Genomic DNA, 20,510 nt, shown 5'->3' with positions numbered 1-20,510 from the left:
TGCCCCATAATTTCGATGATTGTGATTGTGTTCCTTTTTCTGTGAGTCACCTTATTGAACGTGCCACCGTGCATAAAATGCCAGACTCGCCGTGCCACCAGAGGGAGAGAGAAAGAGTAGCTCTCGAACCAAGTATCTTCATCCGTGGTTTGGTATTTCAATTGTTCATTTGTCAGTGTACTTTCGGAAGGGTGAAATCATGTCGATGTCGTTTAAGTTAAGAAAGTAGACGTGATTGGAAATATTCTTTTCGAGTCTATTGAACTGATTAAAAACACGATGGTCAATATGCTAAATGGGACTAATTGTTATTCATTGTTCCTAAATACAGTACCCAGTGGTATCGCTATCGGTAAATCCATACTACAAAGAGTAAAATAAAATAAAAGTTTCTTTCTACTGTTGTATTACACATCGTATAAAGCCAATAAACCGTCAAAGAAAAACGTAGAATGTTCACGAGTACGTTCGGCGGCGACCAACCAAAATAAATCCCTTACCAACGATCACTTAATTAATTAATCGCAACCAAATGGTTCCAGACGGAACACCTGCTTGCCTTACTCAGACGTGTTCATTTTGGCAGCGTGGGCAGCCCGTTTCTCGCGGATCCATTCATCGATGCGGGCTTTCAGTTCGTCGTTTCGTTTGACCTGGTCCATCGTGAGCGGCGAGCGATTGAACGGGTCCGACTGGTCGGAAAGGAGATGCCGCGCGATGGTGGACCGATCCACGGTATTCCGCGAACTGGGCAGCACCACCGGATCGCTCATCAGGGAAGACATGATCGGATCGAGGAACTCGTCCGGCGGGTCGACAAGCGCTTCCTCGTCAATCTTCTGCTGTGCCTCGAGCTGCTGGACCCGTGCCGAAAGTTCCTGCATTTCTCCTATCAGCTGTCCACCGCCGATGCGGGCTGTCGGAAGGAAAAGGGGAAATTAGTTGAAACAATAGTTACGTTATTTCGTTTGATGTGGAACACATCCGCAGGTAACTCGTCTGGAATTTGATTTGAAATTAAGTATAATTTCCCAAATCGATTCGGAATCAGATTCAACAACCGATCCGAATCGGACGAGTTGACTTGGCCTTTGCTTTTTGCTATTTAGAGCAAATTCAGCAGCCACAAGCAGTGCTGTCAACTGTTTTTTCCAAAAATCGGTATTTGGCGGAAAAATCTATCTGTACAATACCTTTCTCGAAAAATCAAACATCGATTTAGTGCGGAAACTGATTTTGCGACCAAAAAAAAATAGGTCGCTCGACCTGGTTTATGCCCCGTTTACACTTCTGCTGGCTGCCAGCATGCTGGTGTCAGTGTACTGCCCTCTTAGGAAAAAACGTTCAACTGTGGTCCAATGATCCAAAGTATTAGACCAACGAAGGACCACCGTTGAACGTTTTTTTCCTAAGAGGGCAGTACACTGACACCAGCATGCTGGCAACCAGCAGAAGTGTAAACGGGGCATTACCCCTATGGAATCCAACACAAAATCGGTATTTATCTGTATGAAAATTGAAATATCGGTATTTTGAGAGAGCATATCTGTATTCCTGTATCGAGTCCAAAAATCGGAATAAATACCGAGAAATCGGTATAGTTGGCAGCGCTGGCCACAAGTTCTATATGGCCCGTTTACACTTCTGCTGGTTGCCAGCATGCTGGTGTCAGTGTACTGCCCTCTTAGGAAAAAACGTTCAACGGTGGTCCAATGATTGAACGTATTGGACCAACGAATGACCACCGTTGAACGTTTTTTTCCTAAGAGGGCAGTACACTGACACCAGCATGCTGGCAGCCAGCAGAAGTGTAAACGCTACAATATGGAAGATCTAATGGCGCTTTCGTTTTTAATTTGCACTACACCGGTGCAGTGCTACACTGAGGCATGAATAAACGAACAAAAATGACGAAAACATAAACAGTAACCATTGACTACAATTAACGATTCCATTGCACAGAGCTACACCAAACTTTTGATGAGTGCTACACCAGTGGTATCGGTGCAGAAAAAGTGTAGCACTGGTGTAGTGCAATTGGTAAAAACGAACGGTTTAGGTGCAGCTTTCGCTACACCGGTGTAGTGCAATTTAAAAACGAAAACGACATAAAATAGAACTGAAACTGGAACAAACGTATCCTCAGCAAGCCGTTCTAGTTTTATTTATTCGAACAGTTCTTCTGTCAAATTTAAAACTGCTATACGCTGTCGTTCTATTTTTTAAACACAGATAAAACTAGAGATGGGCAATTCGCTCCTGAGCTGTTCCAGTGAATCGAATCATTGAAGTGACAGCTCACAGCTCTTTTCAAAAGAACCGCAGCTCACCAGCTCACTCTTTTGCTACCCAGTTCACTGCATTATGACGCAGGGAACACGCTACGAGCTGATCGGATCTTCGGCTCTCTAAGAGATTCAATTTAGTCGACATCAATTAAAGATAAATTATTTCGCATGGCATTCATTGCATCATTGCAAATCAATGATTCAATTTCGATCATGCATTTGAAAAAAAATCGGTGCATAAGAAAAACGGCGCACAAAATGAACCTTTAGTTCAAAATAAAAGAGCTGATGAGCTGATACATCGAATCGATTCACTTTGGTGAGCTGATCGGTTCGGAGCTGTTCACCAAAATGAGCTGTTTTGCACGCCTCTAGATAAAACGCTTGTGGGGCTGCCAGTTTATTTTGTTATAAATTCTAGATTTAAATTTTATGGAAGTAAACATTTAGTAAAGTGGTCAGGTTTTGAACACTTACAGTTCAGTCAATTTCGTGTAAATTAGAATATTATTTTATTAGTTTCAAACATATCTAAGTATCGATTTGAATTTTAGTAAGCTGAACCAAAAAACTTTCTTCGGTATAAACTACCATCACCTTTTCAATTTGTAAACAGTTACGTCAAGTTAATATTGATTTAAATGTGGCAACCCTGCAAAATTGATCAAAGAACGCTGTGTGCTAGGTGGGTGCGTTTTCTTCTTCCGTACCAGCACGTACCGATTTAGCTTCGTTTTGTATGACAGGTTGAAAGTTTTGATACTTATTGCTCTACAATTACGGCTATAGCTTTAATTTGAATCGTTTTTCTAGCTTTATTTTGAATCATGATTCGTGAAAATCGGTTCAACCGTTGCTGAGAAATCGAATTGAGTTTCGTTTTTGGAGCTTTTCTTCCCAATTACCGGGGATTCGGAGGCGGAAATCGGGGACTAGTAGTCCCAAAGTCGATTTATATATCCACCAACTAACAAGGTCTGCCAACTAAATTAATTTACCAGTAAATTTTATAAAAATCTGCACCTCGTAACGCCATCGCTTGTAAAAAAATACTCATGAAATCGAATTTTTTTCTGACTAATCCCACTGTAATTCCGGAACCAGAAGTCGGATTTGGATCAACTTTTCGAGAACTTTTTGAAAAATTTCAAGACCTTTTATTTGTATCTTTGTTTTAAAACTTGGTTGAGAAATTTCAAAGAAAATTGAATGCGTATTTTCTCATATATTCGCACATATTGCCTGGTAATTCCGGAAAATACTACTACTACTAGTGCGCTACTTTCTTGTATATTATAGGCGTTACGAAGCGTTACATTCGTTACTTTTTTGTAAATTACAAACGTTACTTTTTGTAAGTTTTGGGCGTTACTTGCGTTACTTTTTTGTCTGTTACAGGTGTTACGAAGCGTTACATGCATTACTTTTTTTGTAAATTATAGGCGTTACGAAACGTTACATGCGTTACTTTTTTGTAAGTTATAGTCGTTACGAAGCGATACTTTTTTGTAAGTTGTAGGAGTTACAAAGCGTTACCTTTTTGTAAGTCATAAGCGTTACATGCGTTACTTTTTTGTTATAGGCGTTACGAGGCGTTACATGCGTTACATTTTTGTGAGTTATAAGCGTTACGAAGCGTTACATGTGTTACTTTTTTGTTATAGGCGTTACGAAGTGTTACATGCGTTACTTTTTTGTAGATTATAGGCGTTATGAAGCGTTACTTTTTTGTAAGTCATAGACGTTTCGGAGCGTTACTTTTTTGTAAGTTAAAGCTGTTACGAAGCGTTACTTTTTTGTAAGTTATAGACGTTATCAAGCGTTATATGCGTTATTTTTTCGTAAGTTTTTTAAGGCATTGCGAAACGTTACGAGTTACTTTTTTGTAAGTTAAAGACGTTACGGAGCGTTAGTTTTTTGTAAGTTACAGACGTTATGAAGCGTTACATGCGTTATTTTTTCGTAAGTTATAGGCATTACGCAGCGTTACTTATTTGTAAGTTAGAGGCATTGTGAAACGTTACGAGTTACTTTTTTGTTAGTTAAAGACGTTATGAAGCGTTACATGCGTTACATTTTTGTAAGTTATAGACGTTACGAAGCGTTACATGCGTTACTTTTTTGTAGGTTATAGGCATTACAAAGCGTTACTTTTTTGTAAGTTGTAGACGTTTGGAAGCGTTATTCCTTTTCAAATTACAACCGTTACGAAACGTTACTTTTCAGTAATTTGTAGGCGTTACCTTTTGTAAGTGTAAGTCACTTTTTGCAAAATCTACTGGGTTTCGTGGGGCCTTGGCCCCTCCCGAAATCAGAAATAGAAACGAAAAAAAAGTTTGAGAAATATTAAGAGACTGTTGATCCTGTAGATTACACCGTGAGATAGAGGTTATGAGAGTGACGTGACGGTCAAAACTCCACTACCGATAAAGCTCGCAGCAGCCGATACTATGAATCAGAACAGAGTCAAAACTACATAAAATGGAGAATGAAACCGGAGTAAAATAAATGATCATAAGAGAGAGTGTGCTAGCATGTCTTAGTTGAGCAAGATTCTGCAGATGAGAAAGATAGCCTGCCGCTGGATCCCTCACATACTTATTTAGGGCTAGAAAGACGAACGCAAGCACTCTTCGAATACATGTTTGGCTGAATCCAGTATTAGACCGCTAGAAAACAGAATGATTACCCGACAATAGACTAAAGTCAAAACGAATGTTTCGAAGCCGATCGGTTTTCTGGGATCGGTATAGCATACTTTTGAAGGACTACCTCAAATCAGAAAAAAAAAACAGTATTAGCGTGCATTAATGAAGCAATTGAAGACCGAAATCGCTGTGAAATGGCCTTCGTTCGGCTTTCTTGACTATTATGTATACTCAACCGTCAATTTATCTGAGAAATTTTGGTGAGCTTTCTTTCGGAATTTCAGACCACTACTTCCGGAACTTGAATCCGAAACCAGTATAGCCAAAGTAAATTTGTATGACCATCTATTAATATGACCTACAAATTGAGATGTTTTCCGCCCATCACGAATCGGCTGTGAATTGTCATTTAGGAGTAGGAATGCAAATGACTTCAGAACATATGATATCATCACAAGTCTTGTGAACTGTTGTGCTATATAAATGTTTAGAAGGTCTTAGACATGAGTCTTTATTTCTTTAAGAATTTTGTCTCAAAAATGGCGCGATACTTTCATTATGTCGACTGAAAATGACAACATTGACGACACGGGTCGGTGAAAAATGAGTAAACATGGTTGAGAGATAGAAGTGGTGACTAATCCTTGCTAATCAATGTAGATCGATTTTAAAGGATTTTTATGAAATAAACAATATTTGCGTATAGAACTAGAGCCATAGCTTCACATCCAAGAATTGTATATGTTGCTTACTATTTCGTTTCGTCTTGGACTCATCAGTACATTAGCAGTTTATGTTGAAACTGTTTAATAGAAAATATCGATCATTTAAAACATGGCTTGCCGTGTTCCACATCAATAGCTCGAACAACCCAATGAGACAGATTCTTGCAGTTTTCTAGGGACTACTACTACTTACTCAACACCTGTTCGGCATACTCGAATAACTGTGGACTGTACGATCGGCCATCCTGGGAAACCGCTAGGCAAAATGCATCACATCCCTGCAGGTTGACGTATATTCGGCAGATTTCCAACACCGTATTGGCCGGGTCGAACTCGAACTCGCGTTTGTCTTTAACCTTGAAGTTGCTCTTCTTCGGTCCCGTCAGATTCAGTAGGAAATAGTTCAACATGGCAGATACTCGATCAACCATCGACGAGTGGCAGAAGATTTCCTTCGTTTCCGATGTGAGCAACTGCAGAATATTGATGGTGTCTCTTCCCAGAATGTTATCGAAGCGAGCCAGCAACCCCAGATGCCGCAGATTTACCACGTTCTGTTGCCGTTCATTTGCTGGCAGATTGGTCCATTCGCCGGCATCCTGAGCGGCTTGCAGTTGTCTAATCTGCTGTAGATTACTAAGCGACTCGTCCAGCAGAAAGATGGCATCGTTAATCAGTAGGTTGATGAAACGTAGAAAAATGGGCGGATCTTCCGCTTCAATGTCCCGAATGGCTTCGCGTTCCAATTCCCGGAAACACTGCTTCTGTTCGTCCAACTTCCACAGGTAATCCATGATGGCATACATGGGGCGACGGTAGTTGAATTTCTGCTCGAACTGCACACTTTGCCCGGTCATTTCGATGCTGACGAAAACCCGCAGCAGATTCGGTATGATTTCCAGTCGATGAGGATGGTTCGAAAACAGGGCGGCACTGAAGCAGAACCCACCGGTTTCGGTGTCCTTCGGCAGTAGACACTCCAGCCCTTCGGCCAGCCGTGCCCGCAGATGGGGATTTCGGATGCGCTCCGACGAACCCATGAACACCAGAATCATGGTGAAGATGCTGTTCTGGACTTCCACGTTAACCCGCAGCGGATGACTGTCGGAGTGACGGGAGAACTGCAGATAGCCGACAATGTTCTCCATGATGTACTCGGGAATGCATCTGAGAAAAAAAAGAACAGCAATAACAACAAAAAATCAATCACATTCTCCGATTACCTACTTTAAAACTTTGGAAATTTCATTCGTCAGTGGCAGTTTCACGTCTTCTATGCTTTGTGGGGCAAAACCTTTCGCCTTGTCCAACCCGTCGATTCTGTCGGCCGCGCGGGACGCCAGCTGAGACAACCAAATGGCTGATGCTTCATAAAACTGCAACAGCAGCAGGTCGGTCGTTGGTTCTTCGAGTGAATTCTGCAGACACAGGAATTGCTGTGCCTGTGAGGACAACATTTGCATTATGCTATTGCCTACGTCCGATCCGCCAGCCGATCCACCGGCCAGCGTGTCCTGGTAGGCACTCTGCAGCCGATGCATTTCACGATTCATTCGGAAAAACTTTTCGATGCAAACACGAAACCCCAGATCGATTGCTTTATGGGTCATGAAGAAACATTCCGTCACAAAGTTGTACTTGTCCGCTTCCAGCCGGGATTCGTTTTCATCGACCGGCAGCAGACACGTTTCTTTTTCGGTATCCTGCATGTGAACTCCTTTGGCCTGTTTTTGCGGTTCTTTCACGGCACAGTAGGTCGGATCAACAATCAAAACCTTCAACTGTGGCTTCAGCAGTGGCTGACACAAACGCAACAGAAGCCCCGCCAGATTCACACTGAACGAATCCGGGGCCGTTGTCAAATTCCCGAAAATATTCTGCGCCTGATGTGTGTTCCAAATTTGACCCCGCGGAGCATTGGCGTGCAAACATCGACCAATCCACGTTAGGATTTTACTCCGAACGTCTCCGCCTAGCAGCAGGAATCCTTTGATGAACAGGTGCATCGATTCCAGGTGCATCTTGGTGTAGTTCCACAGCGACGACGAAAGGTTTTCGTAAGCGGACCGGTTTGTCCCTAGAGGATTCTCAAAATATTCATACGGTCCATTCTGGTTTCGGGGCAAAATCGAAAGAGAAAGCAACCGACCCAGCAACGACTCGGAGTATATAATTCCTACAAAAATCGAACGCATTCAGTGAAAGTCAAATTTGATCCTCATTACCAGTTACCTTGAGCATCCTCCGGCGGTGTCGTAAAGTCCAGAAACAGAACAGCTAACCGGGGATTGGATTTGTCACTGGTGAACACCTCCAGGAACGGCATAATCCACCGTTCCATGCTAATGAGCGAGGCGTTTCGTAACGCCACCATAATTTTCGCAAAAACCGATTCAAAAATCTTCCTCAGCACCAAAAACCCTTCCTGCTCGCTCTCGGAGTCGGCAAAAATTTCCTTTACCGTTTCGGAAATGAACCTTGCCTTCACCGGTTGATCGTCCTCCGATAGTTTGAAAATATCCAGCAACTGGCTAGATAAATTTTGTCCTTCGAACAGTTCCGGCTGTTTCAAGGAAGTGCACGCATTCCGCAAAATCAAATCCCGCATTCTGCTGCAGGTCTCCGCAGCGATGGAATCGTTCGGGTTGATGGCGCGTTCGTTTCGTTGAAAACACCCAAACAGATACAGTATGACTTTCGTCTCGGCTACCGTTTCCGTGTAAGCATTGGTCACATTGCTCGGTAGTAAGTAATCCGACGGATTGAAGAGAATTATTCTTTCAAACAACGCCTGCTCGAGCAACTCCATGCTGAGCAGATTACTTTCTCCGGATGACTGAGCAACTTCTTCCATGTAAACCAACTGCGGACGATTGGAACTCGCCTTCGGTGCATCCTTGCTCAACGTTATGAGAAAAACTTTTTCGATCAGAGCATTGATTTTCAGATCCACTGGATTTGCCTTCTGCTGGAGGGGGTTGTCCATTGTTTTGATGAGAACGACTTGTTCTTCACTTGAAGCTAGGAACCTTGAAGAAAACTACTACGAATATGGTTCTTTACTACACGGCCACTACTTGAAAGACATTCTTGCGCTCGAGTTTCTTCAATTCTGCACAGTTTTCCGTCAAGAAGCTTAACACAAAAAAAAATTTCGTTCGTCAATGAGTTGGAGAAAATCTGTGACGCTTGACGTTTGACAGCTGATAACAGGATGAACACTGAGATGATAAACCGATAAAATTAGAGTAAAATATCGTGAAATATTTCAACTAACCAAAGATATCACTCAGTTGATTTTTAAAAGACATCAAATTTCTCTTTCGATGTTCAGAAATTATTTTTACGGTTATGAATTGTAAAACATTATTTTCACTAGTAAAAACTTAGTCGCATCGAGAAAAACGTACCTCAATTGCTCAATTTTCTGGTGGTAAGCAAGTTTTTCATTATTTCAATTTTTAATTTATATTTCAGCTCTATTGGCACATTGTCGTAAAGCTGAAAGCTGATTTTCCGGTAGCGACACCTGCCAATGAAAAATGGAACCAAGAAAAGGAGGATTTTTACGGAAATATTCATATCGGCAGTAATGATTCGCAACATTTTTATCGTTTATTCAATAATACGAATAGATATCAGTAATAAAAGTACACTCGGAGTAGAAGAAAATCGATTTCAAAGTTATTACTACTACTTTTTTTAGTGTAAACTACGATTAAACATGGAAAATCTTCAGGTATCAACATTTTTTAAACAGAAACCAGTGTAATGTTGATTTCTCGAGTACTAGAATGTATAGCGATCGAGTAATACTCATATTGGATACTTTATTTGTTATTTCCAGGCATCTGAAAAATAATATCAAACCATGTTTACTGACAATATGCCAATCGAATAACAGATGATCACGTACTTTATCCTACCATCAACGATGATAAATAATATTGTGATTTTCAGCGTGACATAAAATGCGACGGAATCGCCGCAGAATAGCGAAATAATGAGCGTCAGAATCACAGGAGCCAGGTTGCAGATTTGCATGTAAATTTGGCGATTTCTTTCGTAAGCAGACTGAATTTCTAAAGTAGATGATTTACATTTTTTTCATATTATTTTACTTTTATAGTTAATATTGATAATGTTTCGAGTGAAGAACGTGGTTCTGAAGACAAAAACGTCGATGAATACAAAGAATTATTGTGAAATTACTCTTGTTATAAAAACGATTGTCATTTAACGGTCAATTTAAAAATATATTTTTCTGGTTTGTGGTTTCGAAGAGGTTCGATCGATGCGAACGACAGTTTCGCTATGTTTGCGGCATTTTGTCGCTATCTTGTCGCATCGCAATCTTTGTTAACCACCAGTGAAAATTACTATGTGTATCTTAATTATATTCACTCCTATTCTGTATTTCGATCAAGTCGGATTTTTTCGAACGAATGTAAAAAATTACATTCTATAATTCAATCGAGTGATGCTTTTGTATGGAAAATTCGAACTCGATCCAGCAACAAAATGCAAAATTTCGTATTAGATCGAAAAAATCCGATTCGAATAAAATACAATGAAATACATTATAAATCGTTGTTGAATAGCAAGTTCTCTATCTAGTAATAATAAATATATTATTTGTTGTACGAAAATATGATGTTAGTATTTTTTGTCGTGAATACGACTTACTTTACTATGGGGCGCCTTTTCAAAATTAGCCATATGGAAGAATGGGCAGAACTTAATCGTGAATATCTCGACTTGTATTAATGGTAGCAACATAATTCTTTCACCATTTCATCAAAAATATGATCAGGAATTCAGGATAATATTTTGAACAGTGTGCGATAACCACAAACAACTCAAAAATTAAGTTTTCTTAAAATTTGAAAACAACGCGGAAAACTCTTTACTTTCGCTTGGGTTTTTCGCGCAAGGACGACGATTTTGAGGCAGTCAGGCACATATCTTCAACTTAATGCGTATAAAAGGGGAACCGTGGTCGAAAATCGATCATTTCTTTTCGTGCGTTCGATGGAAGCAGACGTCGTGGGAGTGGAATCATCAACCAGCAGCGACGGAGAATGCATCTTCTGCGTGGTCGCAGGTCGCATCTCTCATTCGCTTGCTGGCCATCGAGGCGAGAGGACCTTAACCAGCAGCAGCAGCGGGAGTTAACTAGCGGCGACGGAGAATGCACCTTCTGCGTGGTTAAAAACCTCAAACGCTCAGGTCGCATCTCTCATTCGCTTGCTGGCCATCAAGGCGAGTACCAGCAGCGACTGAAACTGGATTCTGAGTCTGTTATTGGATCTAAATTTAGGTCTTGAACTCAGGGTCCAGTTCTCTATGCCAGACTTCTATTCGGTTCTTCTTAAAACCATAATAATACTCCTAAAGAATTATGCGGAATTTACTTTACTGTACCTCTACACAACCCATTTTTGTCGTGAATACGACTTACTTTACTATGGGGTGCCTTTTCAAAATTTACCCTCTGAGAGAGTGATAAGTTTCTGATCGTGAATATTGTTGTATCTAATGAATCAACATAATACTTGCGACATGCCGACATGGAAATATGATCACAATTTTAAGATAAAATTTTCAGTTTTGTGACATAGTCTCAAATAATTCAAAATTAAACTTTTCTGAAATGTTTGGTATAAACGAGTATCAAAGAGGATAATTCATAAGGCGCGTTTGCCTTTCTCGTATTTTTAAAGCTCATAGCTCAGTGATCTGTGAAAGGATTTATATAATCTAACTACCAATAGAATCGAAATTTTTCAATTTAAACGTGTATAGCAAAAGCATTGAAGTATTTCAATAGTACACTATTGAAAAACCTGTCTCATTTGCTCCATGTCAACACCAGCCAATCAGAATGCGTTCTAAGGAAGAGAACAAAATATCTGCTGCTGTACAACAAATCGTCCGGGAAAAATGTTCCGAAAAGTGGTGAATATCGCAGTGAGTTCCTCAATTTGGTCCTTGTGAATGCTAGAAACGAATCCCTACAGCATATTGATAGTTTCTTTCAATAAATTATGCAAATCCGAAATGAAATAATCGACAATAAAATTCTGTATGCGGCTATTTTTATAGCCGTTCGGACCGCCCATTAGTGAAAAAGCTACAAACGAAATCACATAAAAGGAAATCTCTTAACAAAAATTCAATCAGTTTGGATTCAATCGCCACTGCGAGCAGATGTGTTTTGTGTCGTCTGCACGCTTTCGACAAGAGCGATTACGTCACAGCTGCCAGTCATTAGCATTGGGAAAAAACAACGGTGGAGAGCATTGCACAATATCAGCCGTTCTAATGGCTCTAAAAGTTTTCTAAAGAACTATTAGGATTTGTTGTTCGAAAATCGTAGGGAAATATCCTCAGTTTACTGCAAGTCAAGAACAGTTTGCTTAGATTTGTTCACTTTTCGCTGTGTGAAATTCACAGTAATCGAGATCAAGTGAAGCCTTTTTTTGCAAAAAATGATTTAGAGTTTAATGTCGTAGAGAATTACGCAATTTGACTCTTCTGAATGCTGGAAACGAATCCCTACAGCATATTGATAGTTTCTTTCAATAAATTATGCAAATCCGAAATGAAATAATCGACAATAAAATTCTGTATGCGGCTATTTTTTTAGCCGTTAGGACCGCCCATTAGTGAAAAAGCTACAAACGAAATCACATAAAAGGAAATCTCTTAACAAAAATTCAATCAGTTTGGATTCCATCGCCCCTGCGAGCAGATGTGTTTTGTGTCGTCTGCACAGCTAGTTTCGCTTTCGACAAGAGCGATTACGTCACAGCTGTCAGTCATTAGCATTGGGAAAAAAACAACGGTGGAGAGCATTGTACAATATCAGCCGTTCTAATGGCTCTAAAAGTTTTCTAAAGAACTATTAGGATTTGTTGTTCGAAAATCGTAGGGAAATATCCTCAGTTTACGGCAAATCAAGAACAGTTTGCTTAGATTTGTGCACTTTTCGCTGTGTGAAACTCACAGTAATCGAGATCAAGTGAAGCCTTCTTTGTTTTTGCGAAAAATGTTCCAGAGTTCAATGTCGTAGAGAATTACGCAATTTGACCTTTCTGAATGCTAGAAACGAGTCCCTCCAGCATATTGATAGTTTCTTTCAATAAATTATGCAAATCCGAAATGAAATAATCGACATTAAAATTCTATATGCGGCTATTTTTATAGCCGTTAGGACCGCCCATTAGTGAGAAAGCTACAAAAGAAATCACATAAAAGGAAATCTCTTAACAAAAATTCAATCAGTTTGGATTCTATCGCCACTGCGAGCAGATGTGTTTTGTGTCGTCTGCACGCTTTCGACAAGAGCGATTACGTCACAGCTGCCAGTCATTAGCATTAGGAAAAAAACAACGGTGGAGAGCATTGCACAATATCAGCCGTTCTAATGGCTCTAAAAGTTTTCTAAAGAACTATTAGGATTTGTTGTTCGAAAATCGTAGGGAAATATCCTCAGTTTACGGCAAATCAAGAACAGTTTGCTTAGATTTGTGCACTTTTCGCTGTGTGAAATTCACAGTAATCGAGATCAAGTGAAGCCTTTTTTGCAAAAAATGTTTTAGAGTTTAATGTCGTAGAGAATTACGCAATTTGACTCTTCTGAATGCTGGAAACGAATCCCTACAGTATATTGATAGTTTCTTTCAATAAATTATGCAAATCCGAAATGAAATAATCGACAATAAAATTCTGTATGCGGCTATTTTTATAGCCGTTAGGACCGCCCATTAGTGAAAAAGCTACAAACGAAATCACATAAAAGGAAATCTCTTAACAAAAATTCAATCAGTTTGGATTCTATCGCCCCTGCGAGCAGATGTGTTTTGTGTCGTCTGCACAGCTAGTTTCGCTTTCGACAAGAGCGATTACGTCACAGCTGCCAGTCATTAGCATTGGGAAAAAAACAACGGTGGAGAGCATTGCACAATATCAGCTGTTCTAATGGCTCTAAAAGTTTTCTAAAGAACTATTAGGATTTGTTGTTTGCAAATCGTAGGGAAATATCCTCAGTTTACTGCAAATCAAGAACAGTTTGCTTAGATTTGTGCACTTTTCGCTGTGTGAAATTCACAGTAATCGAGATCAAGTGAAGCGTTCTTTGTTTTTGCGAAAAATGTGAAAAAGGGGAATGCGTACATAATTCATACAATTGATATTCGGAAGTGTTAAGGAACACGTCAGTTGTTTTCGTATTCACGACATCCAGTTATGTCTCTGACATTACCCACCCGCCTTTTTTTAATTTAATTTAATTTCACGGGTTTCAGTAAAATAACAATTTCTTTTGTAAACTTCACCGAGCGTCGGTAATGAATGACGAACAAGTCAGTATTATTATGACAGGAAGACGTTCAGTGCAACTCTACCAGCTTTTCAAAAATCTGTACAAATTTTACCGACATCAGTAAAAAAATAATTGATGTGTATAAGTAATTCGATAATTCCACGACAAAAGGGCCTAATTGCTAATTAGGCAGTTTCTCTTTGATTTCTTTTTCTTTTACGATTTACCGAATTGATTGTATATTTAACGCCACAAGCTATCGTTTTATATTGGAAACTTTCGAGGAATTGCAGTAATGGCTCAGTAGTAATCAAAGGGGCTCTCATTTGAAATTGGGCCGTTAAGGCCCTGGATCATTTCGCGAATTATTTTAAGCTTTAGTTAAAATTTGGCAGTCGAACATCGAGTAGTTAAATTTGACCAAAACTGGGACTCATTGGTAAATTTGATGGATGAAAAATTATTTGGGATTATTTTGTACTGAAAATAAAATGGTATCAAGAGGTATGATAATTGCAATACAGAGAACGTGCGAAAATCTGCTAGAAAAACTTACTTCGATTGACAATATATTCAAACTTTTTATTGAGGAATTCTCTATGACTGAAAGTTTTAATGAAATTACATACAAGTAATTCTCACTTTTCTGAAATTAGAATATTTGAAAGTTTTTCTCAGTGTCAGAAAACAACTATCGATCTGTCAATAATAACCATGCTTCCAAGCAGGGTTATTTTGGACAGTGATAAAATAATTGCTTGACTGTCAAAGATGCCCATGCTATTGAAGAATTCAGCTAACTCTTCTACTATCGCTGCGCTGCTCAAACGGCGAGCTTTGAACTAGGCAATGGTGATAATTATTAGATTGTGCTTGAAAATTTGAAATAATGTTGGTTTGTATTTTTCGTGAATACGACTTACTTTACCATGAGACATCTTTTCAAAATTTATTGGTGTACGAGTATCAAAGAAGAAAACTCATGACGCTATTCTCGTACCTGGGTAGTTTTAACGTTAATACTTGACATATTTCGTTCATTACTGCACCTGCGCAATTGAATGAGCAGAAAGTAAAATAAGTGCATCATTCCGGTTGGTTCAGGTCCAGAGCTCTGATCCAGCTCAAGTATCAAGAATTCAGTTCAATGTTGAATCAGTTGCGGGACGTTCGCAAAACCAGTTTCGCTTCACAGAAGATTGTTTGCGCCATCAAATATATTATATATCAATATGGATCACTTTAACGAATTCAATACAAATCGAAAAGGACATCACAGTAACACCATCTCGTGACGCTCAAGGCTATTAGTTCAGTCAAATTTAATAGTTTGCGTTTATCGTGCACCCAGAAGTGAAATGTCACAACTAATTGAGCATGATGCCCAAATACAGGTGTGAACATTTTCATGTGTTTTTTCTGACGAAAGTAAATATTGCCTAAAAATAATGTAGAATTACGTTCTTCAAGACCTATCGTCGTGAAAATGAAAATATTCGGAGGATGTTTCACTTTTTTCAATTTCATTTGTAATAAATGTTCATAGTGGCAGCACTGTGTAATTAAAATCAGCATCAAGCCGTTCTTCTTTCTAGTGAATTAATGTGTAAGCAAAAAAGATTTGTTAACTGTAAACTTACTATGATTTCGACCTGTTTGTCTCACGGATAAACAGTAAATTAAAGACATCGAGCAGTACCAGTAGTGCCAACAGCATTACAAACAATAATATACCGTAGTATTACATATCTGCAGTTCAATGAAATGCTCTAAACAAACTGGACTGGAATCGGGAATCATTATCACAGTAAACCTGAATACAAATGGATTAAATTTTCAAATCAAGAAATTGCAATACTTAATTCGGAAATGTTGATAAAATTCTGGAATAAGCATTAAGATTAATTCGTTTAGTTCTGCGTTTACATTTCACACTCATTTATATAAATAGGGATTTTTTATATAACAATGTGTTCTCTTCCGAGTTAGTATCAGATTGCTATTCTAAACCGTATTTACAGCGTATTTTTTCGTGCAGTGCATATCGAGAAATATTCTATATATTTGGGTTTGTTTGATTCAGTGTACTGAATCCATGGCTGTCATATGTGCATTAAAAAATTTGTAGTGTATTAGTAACCTTTTTTACCACCGCACTTTACTGTGATGTCCCTCGTGAATCGCAAGAGTGATCCATATTGATATATAATATATTTGGCGCCATCCTGTTGCTAGTCGTTTGCATTGGAGTAAAATACAACGAAAAGTGGACAACGATGGGGAACATTATGCAAAATCAGCCTTTCTAATGGCTCCAAATGTTATCTAGATTACGTTCATAGTTCTCGATCGAGTCGGATTATTTCGATTTTCGAACGAATCGGATTATTTTAATAAAATGTGAAAATTTGCATTCTGTATTTCGATAGAGTCACTTCGTCCGCGGCTTATCTCATCATCCATTGCTTCATCGTCGGTGTTGTGTGTGATTTCCGTTTTATTTTCGTTGTCCTTGTTGATCGTAGTCTTGGGCTCGTTGAGAGTTGCTGTAGATGCGCCTTGTTGCACATTGGTTGCATTTCCTGGTTGATTGGAGGGTAAGTTGTTAACTGCAGCTGGTGTTCTTTGTTCTATAGGGGGTATGATGGATGTCTGGTGGTTATTAACAGTTCTGTTAAAGCCGACATTTTTCTATACCAGACCGGCAGAATCGGCTTGAATCGGTTCGATATTTTTACTACTTTCTTGTTTTAATTTTTCCACTTGAAGTTTGTTTTCATAAAATGCTTATGCACCTGGTCTAAAAATTCACTCCTATTTATGTTTGCACATGTACGGTTGATAAACATCCAACACGAAAATCAAAAGATTTCGAACGGACGAAACGAAAGAGAAGGATAAGGCAGACGTGTTCCGAACTTAACTAATGTGTCAAGTTGTTCCACGATACCATCTATGTATATCAAGTGATATTAAAGCTAATGTAAACATAGTATTAGGCGCATTATTACCAATCCTCATTTTCGATTTCGTAATATTTAACAGTTATCCATCCGCCCCTCGGCGTTTGAAATATATGCGGAAAATAAAATCTGACACCACTGGTTCCATGTTTCAAAATGAAAACAATAATGAAAACGTCACTGATAAGGTACAGTCAAAATCAGCTGTTCTGGTGTATTTGTTGCTATGTAAAGTAAATAATGTAAGATCATTATTAGGACGCAGTGAATCGTCGGTAACTTTGATATTTGCAATGTTCAAAACACTGTCGAAAGTCGCCGGTATCTGCGGTTACGTTATCCAGTACGGCTGCATAACGCACTGCACGTTTGAATATTTGGGTGATTTTGTTGTGGTATTTATTTGATTGTTACATAATTTCCGATTGATTTGCTAACCCGCCGGGATTTTCAGTGTGTGGGACCGTCAATGGAACCGACGCTTCATACCAACAATATTCTAATCACGGATCGTATCAGTCCACGGATGGGGAATCTACAGCGTGGTGACATCATCATCAGTAGGAATCCCACGAATCCGACGCAGCACGTTTGCAAGCGGATTATTGGAGTTCCAGGAGATCGTATTATGACTAAAGCCTCGTTCAACCTAAACCCACTGTCCAACACGTATACCATTCACAGTACCGTCGTGTCGAAATCGATCAATAGCCCCCCGGGGGGTGAGGAAAAATTGCGCCAAAAAATGGATGCCATTTCCGATTCCGTCACTACCGGGCCCATCCGAAGTGGCGGAGCAGAGAATATGTCATCGGTTTCCGGGACGGAAGAAAACCACCAGTCGGAAATTCGAATTGCCATCGTGACGGTGCCGAGAGGTCACCTCTGGATCGAGGGAGACAACGTGCACAACAGTTCCGACTCCAGAAACTATGGTCCGGTTCCGATCGGACTGGTCAAAAGTAGGGCCGTGTGCCGGATTTGGCCACTGACGGAGGTGGAGCTGCTTGTTTAGGTTCTAGGTGCTATAATTTGGATCTTTATATTAAGTTTCTATTAGAAAGTCTAGGAGAAAATTAAATGAAAATGGTTTATATTTTGAACCAAACTATTTTTATGAACTGAATTTAGATGTTGATTTTTGACCGAAATGGATACATTCCTCACATAACTGGCGATTTCGAATTGGCTTTGATTCTCCAGTGCATAATAGTTCTCATTGAATTTATAGAGCATTTTATTAGCTAAACATGAAACTTTTCTAAAGTATTACAATTTCAACGCCGTTTATTCGACAACGTTGATTCATTGAATAAGAACTACTTAAAATGTTCACCATATTGTATAGGGCTATTCAATTTGCTGAAACTAAGTAGGCGGTGAATAATGGCCGTCTCCTTCCGTGACCGAAACGTCAAAAATAGCTCAAAGCAGTATTCAGACGGTCCGTCAGCGTCGCGTGGAGATTTTCACACAAGTTTTTGAAATCGTTTTTCGTTTTCTCTGTAGGAGTCGATTAGAATTGTTTCACTATTGACATTCAAAAACTTGACTAATTTTATAAAAACCACTCATACAACACTTTTTTGGAGGATATATCAGTTTTCGACTAAACAACCATTTGAAAACAATTGGTAAAAAAAAGTTTGGCTCTTTTTAAAAGACAGTCTAGATCATTTTTGAAACAAAAAAATATGCAGTTTTTTTTGTGACAGTCTTCGAGTACAGCAAGTTTCATTAGAATCTGAGAGGGTGCTGCCAACTCTGAATACGATTTAGCGCGAAATTCGTCAATGGTTTTTCACAATAAGTTATTCTCAAATGAATGTTAAAGCGCTATTCACACTAGGCCGTGACGTATCCGGAACGTATTTGTAGAATATTCTTATCATACCGTGCACTTTCCTTGTCGCTGCCGTTGCTATTAGTAACATACACAATCGATGCATTAGATGTTTTTCTGTTCCTCACGAAAATGGCACATTTTTCCAACGAAGAATTGGCCGTAACTGCAATTGCTCTGAATGACGAAAATAATCAGCAGTTTAAAAACAAAAAATAGAAAGAAAATTTGGATGCACGAACTTGGCAAAAAAGAGCAGTTGAGGGTGAATTCACCACCGGAAAGTTTGTGAATGACGAGATCAAGGAATATTTCCGAATATCAGAAGTCTGTTTCAACTCGCTGTTGAGTAAAATTCATCCGTGTCTTAAAAAGCATGACACTACATTCCGATTAGCAGTGACCCTCCGAGAGAGGAAGATATTTTCATTGATTTGTTAACAAGATTTCTTTGTAAATATCAGGAAAACTCCAACCAAAAATTGTATAACGATCATTGAGATGGCCTGTAGTTTCTGTTCGTCTCATGATTTCAGATATTCAGCAACAGGAGTCACGCCAAAAAACAATAGCATTTAGTTGCAGACTTGGGGCTGTTTACCAGATTGTTCACGAGATATGTCGTGTAATTACCGAAAAATTAATCAACGATGCAATGCCGAAACCAACCGATTTTTGTGGAATTTCTCGCTGTGTCTTGAAGCCTTGGATGGAAAGCATGTGGCAATTGCACCTGCCAATAGTAACTTTGAGTCAACGCATGCTTTGATCGTACTTCGGACGTGTGTCGATACAGACAGGGGTACGACACGGTCTAGTGAAAATGTTCACATGGAGCTGCATTACACAAATTCGAAGCGTAACCCGGATGGGATCCGGTCCAGTCCCGTTCCGGATACGTCACGACCTAGTGTGAATAGCGCTTAAACCTGACTTTTTGGAAGAAATATAAGTTTTGATAAATTTTTCACCAGCGTTTGATGGAAAATTGTTTACATTTTATGAATGTAGATTTTAATTCCCTAATAAAAAAAGTTAGCAACACTGCTTCAACGCATTTGTATGAACAAAACTAAATATTTTCTGTTACAAAAGCAGTTTTCCGCATTAATAAATAGTTTTACGACAACATTTCATATCCAAAGCCTTTTTTGCGGGTTTACTTATACTTCCTTATCGCAATAATTTCTGCAAGAGGAAATCTATATAGGAATCTGTTTGTTGCTAATCAAATGTACTAGTGGAAGTAAGCTGAAACTGAAATATTTTTTCTCGAGCAGTTTTCAGGGAAACGGAAAAGTTTTAGACTAAGAATTTCGCATTGACATTACTCATACGATTGCAAAGAGTCTTGCTCCTTAATATCACTGTACCGCTTGTCCGCTGTTGTGACAGCTTCCCAAATCAGACCAAAACTTATTTGGTCCATTGTAAGCTTCAATGTACGGAAGAGCATTCAGTTCCAGAATTCAGAACCTCGTCTTGGAATTAAGTTCGGAACTTGGGCTCTGTAACTAGACTTTGAAACTGAATTTAGTTCCCTAGTTCAAGTTTAAAATTCAGTTCTAGATTTAAAATCGGAGTTTGAATTTTGAAAATGAATTCAGCTCCAAAAGTCAAGAACTAAATTCCTTATGTGGAATTCTGAATTCTTGATCTGATTTCGAACCTGAATACGGAACCAAGGTTCAAGATTCTGAATTTAGTTCTTTACCCA

At 39.1% G+C, this 20,510-nt stretch overlaps 2 protein-coding genes across 2 annotated transcripts; one reads left to right on the top strand and one right to left on the bottom strand.

The window, feature by feature from the left end:
- Positions 1-283: 283 nt before the first annotated feature.
- Positions 284-8,879, bottom strand: LOC131436370 (ubiquitin conjugation factor E4 A). The gene is made up of 4 exons (XM_058605062.1): positions 7,894-8,879; positions 6,889-7,837; positions 5,855-6,828; positions 284-916 (listed from the first exon to the last, which is right to left on the bottom strand). The coding sequence occupies exons 1-4, from the start codon at positions 8,645-8,647 to the stop codon at positions 561-563; spliced, it is 3,033 nt and encodes a 1,010-aa protein (XP_058461045.1). The 5' UTR covers positions 8,648-8,879; the 3' UTR covers positions 284-560.
- Positions 8,880-17,108: 8,229 nt separating this feature from the next.
- Positions 17,109-18,076, top strand: LOC131436364 (mitochondrial inner membrane protease subunit 1). Its single transcript, XM_058605050.1, has 2 exons — positions 17,109-17,345; positions 17,405-18,076. The coding sequence occupies exons 1-2, from the start codon at positions 17,244-17,246 to the stop codon at positions 17,963-17,965; spliced, it is 663 nt and encodes a 220-aa protein (XP_058461033.1). The 5' UTR covers positions 17,109-17,243; the 3' UTR covers positions 17,966-18,076.
- The last annotated feature ends 2,434 nt before the right edge of the window (positions 18,077-20,510 follow it).

This window comes from Malaya genurostris, chromosome 1, assembly GCF_030247185.1.
Source record: "Malaya genurostris strain Urasoe2022 chromosome 1, Malgen_1.1, whole genome shotgun sequence".
NCBI lineage: Eukaryota > Metazoa > Arthropoda > Insecta > Diptera > Culicidae > Malaya > Malaya genurostris.
This window is presented reverse-complemented; position numbering and strand designations above follow the sequence as displayed.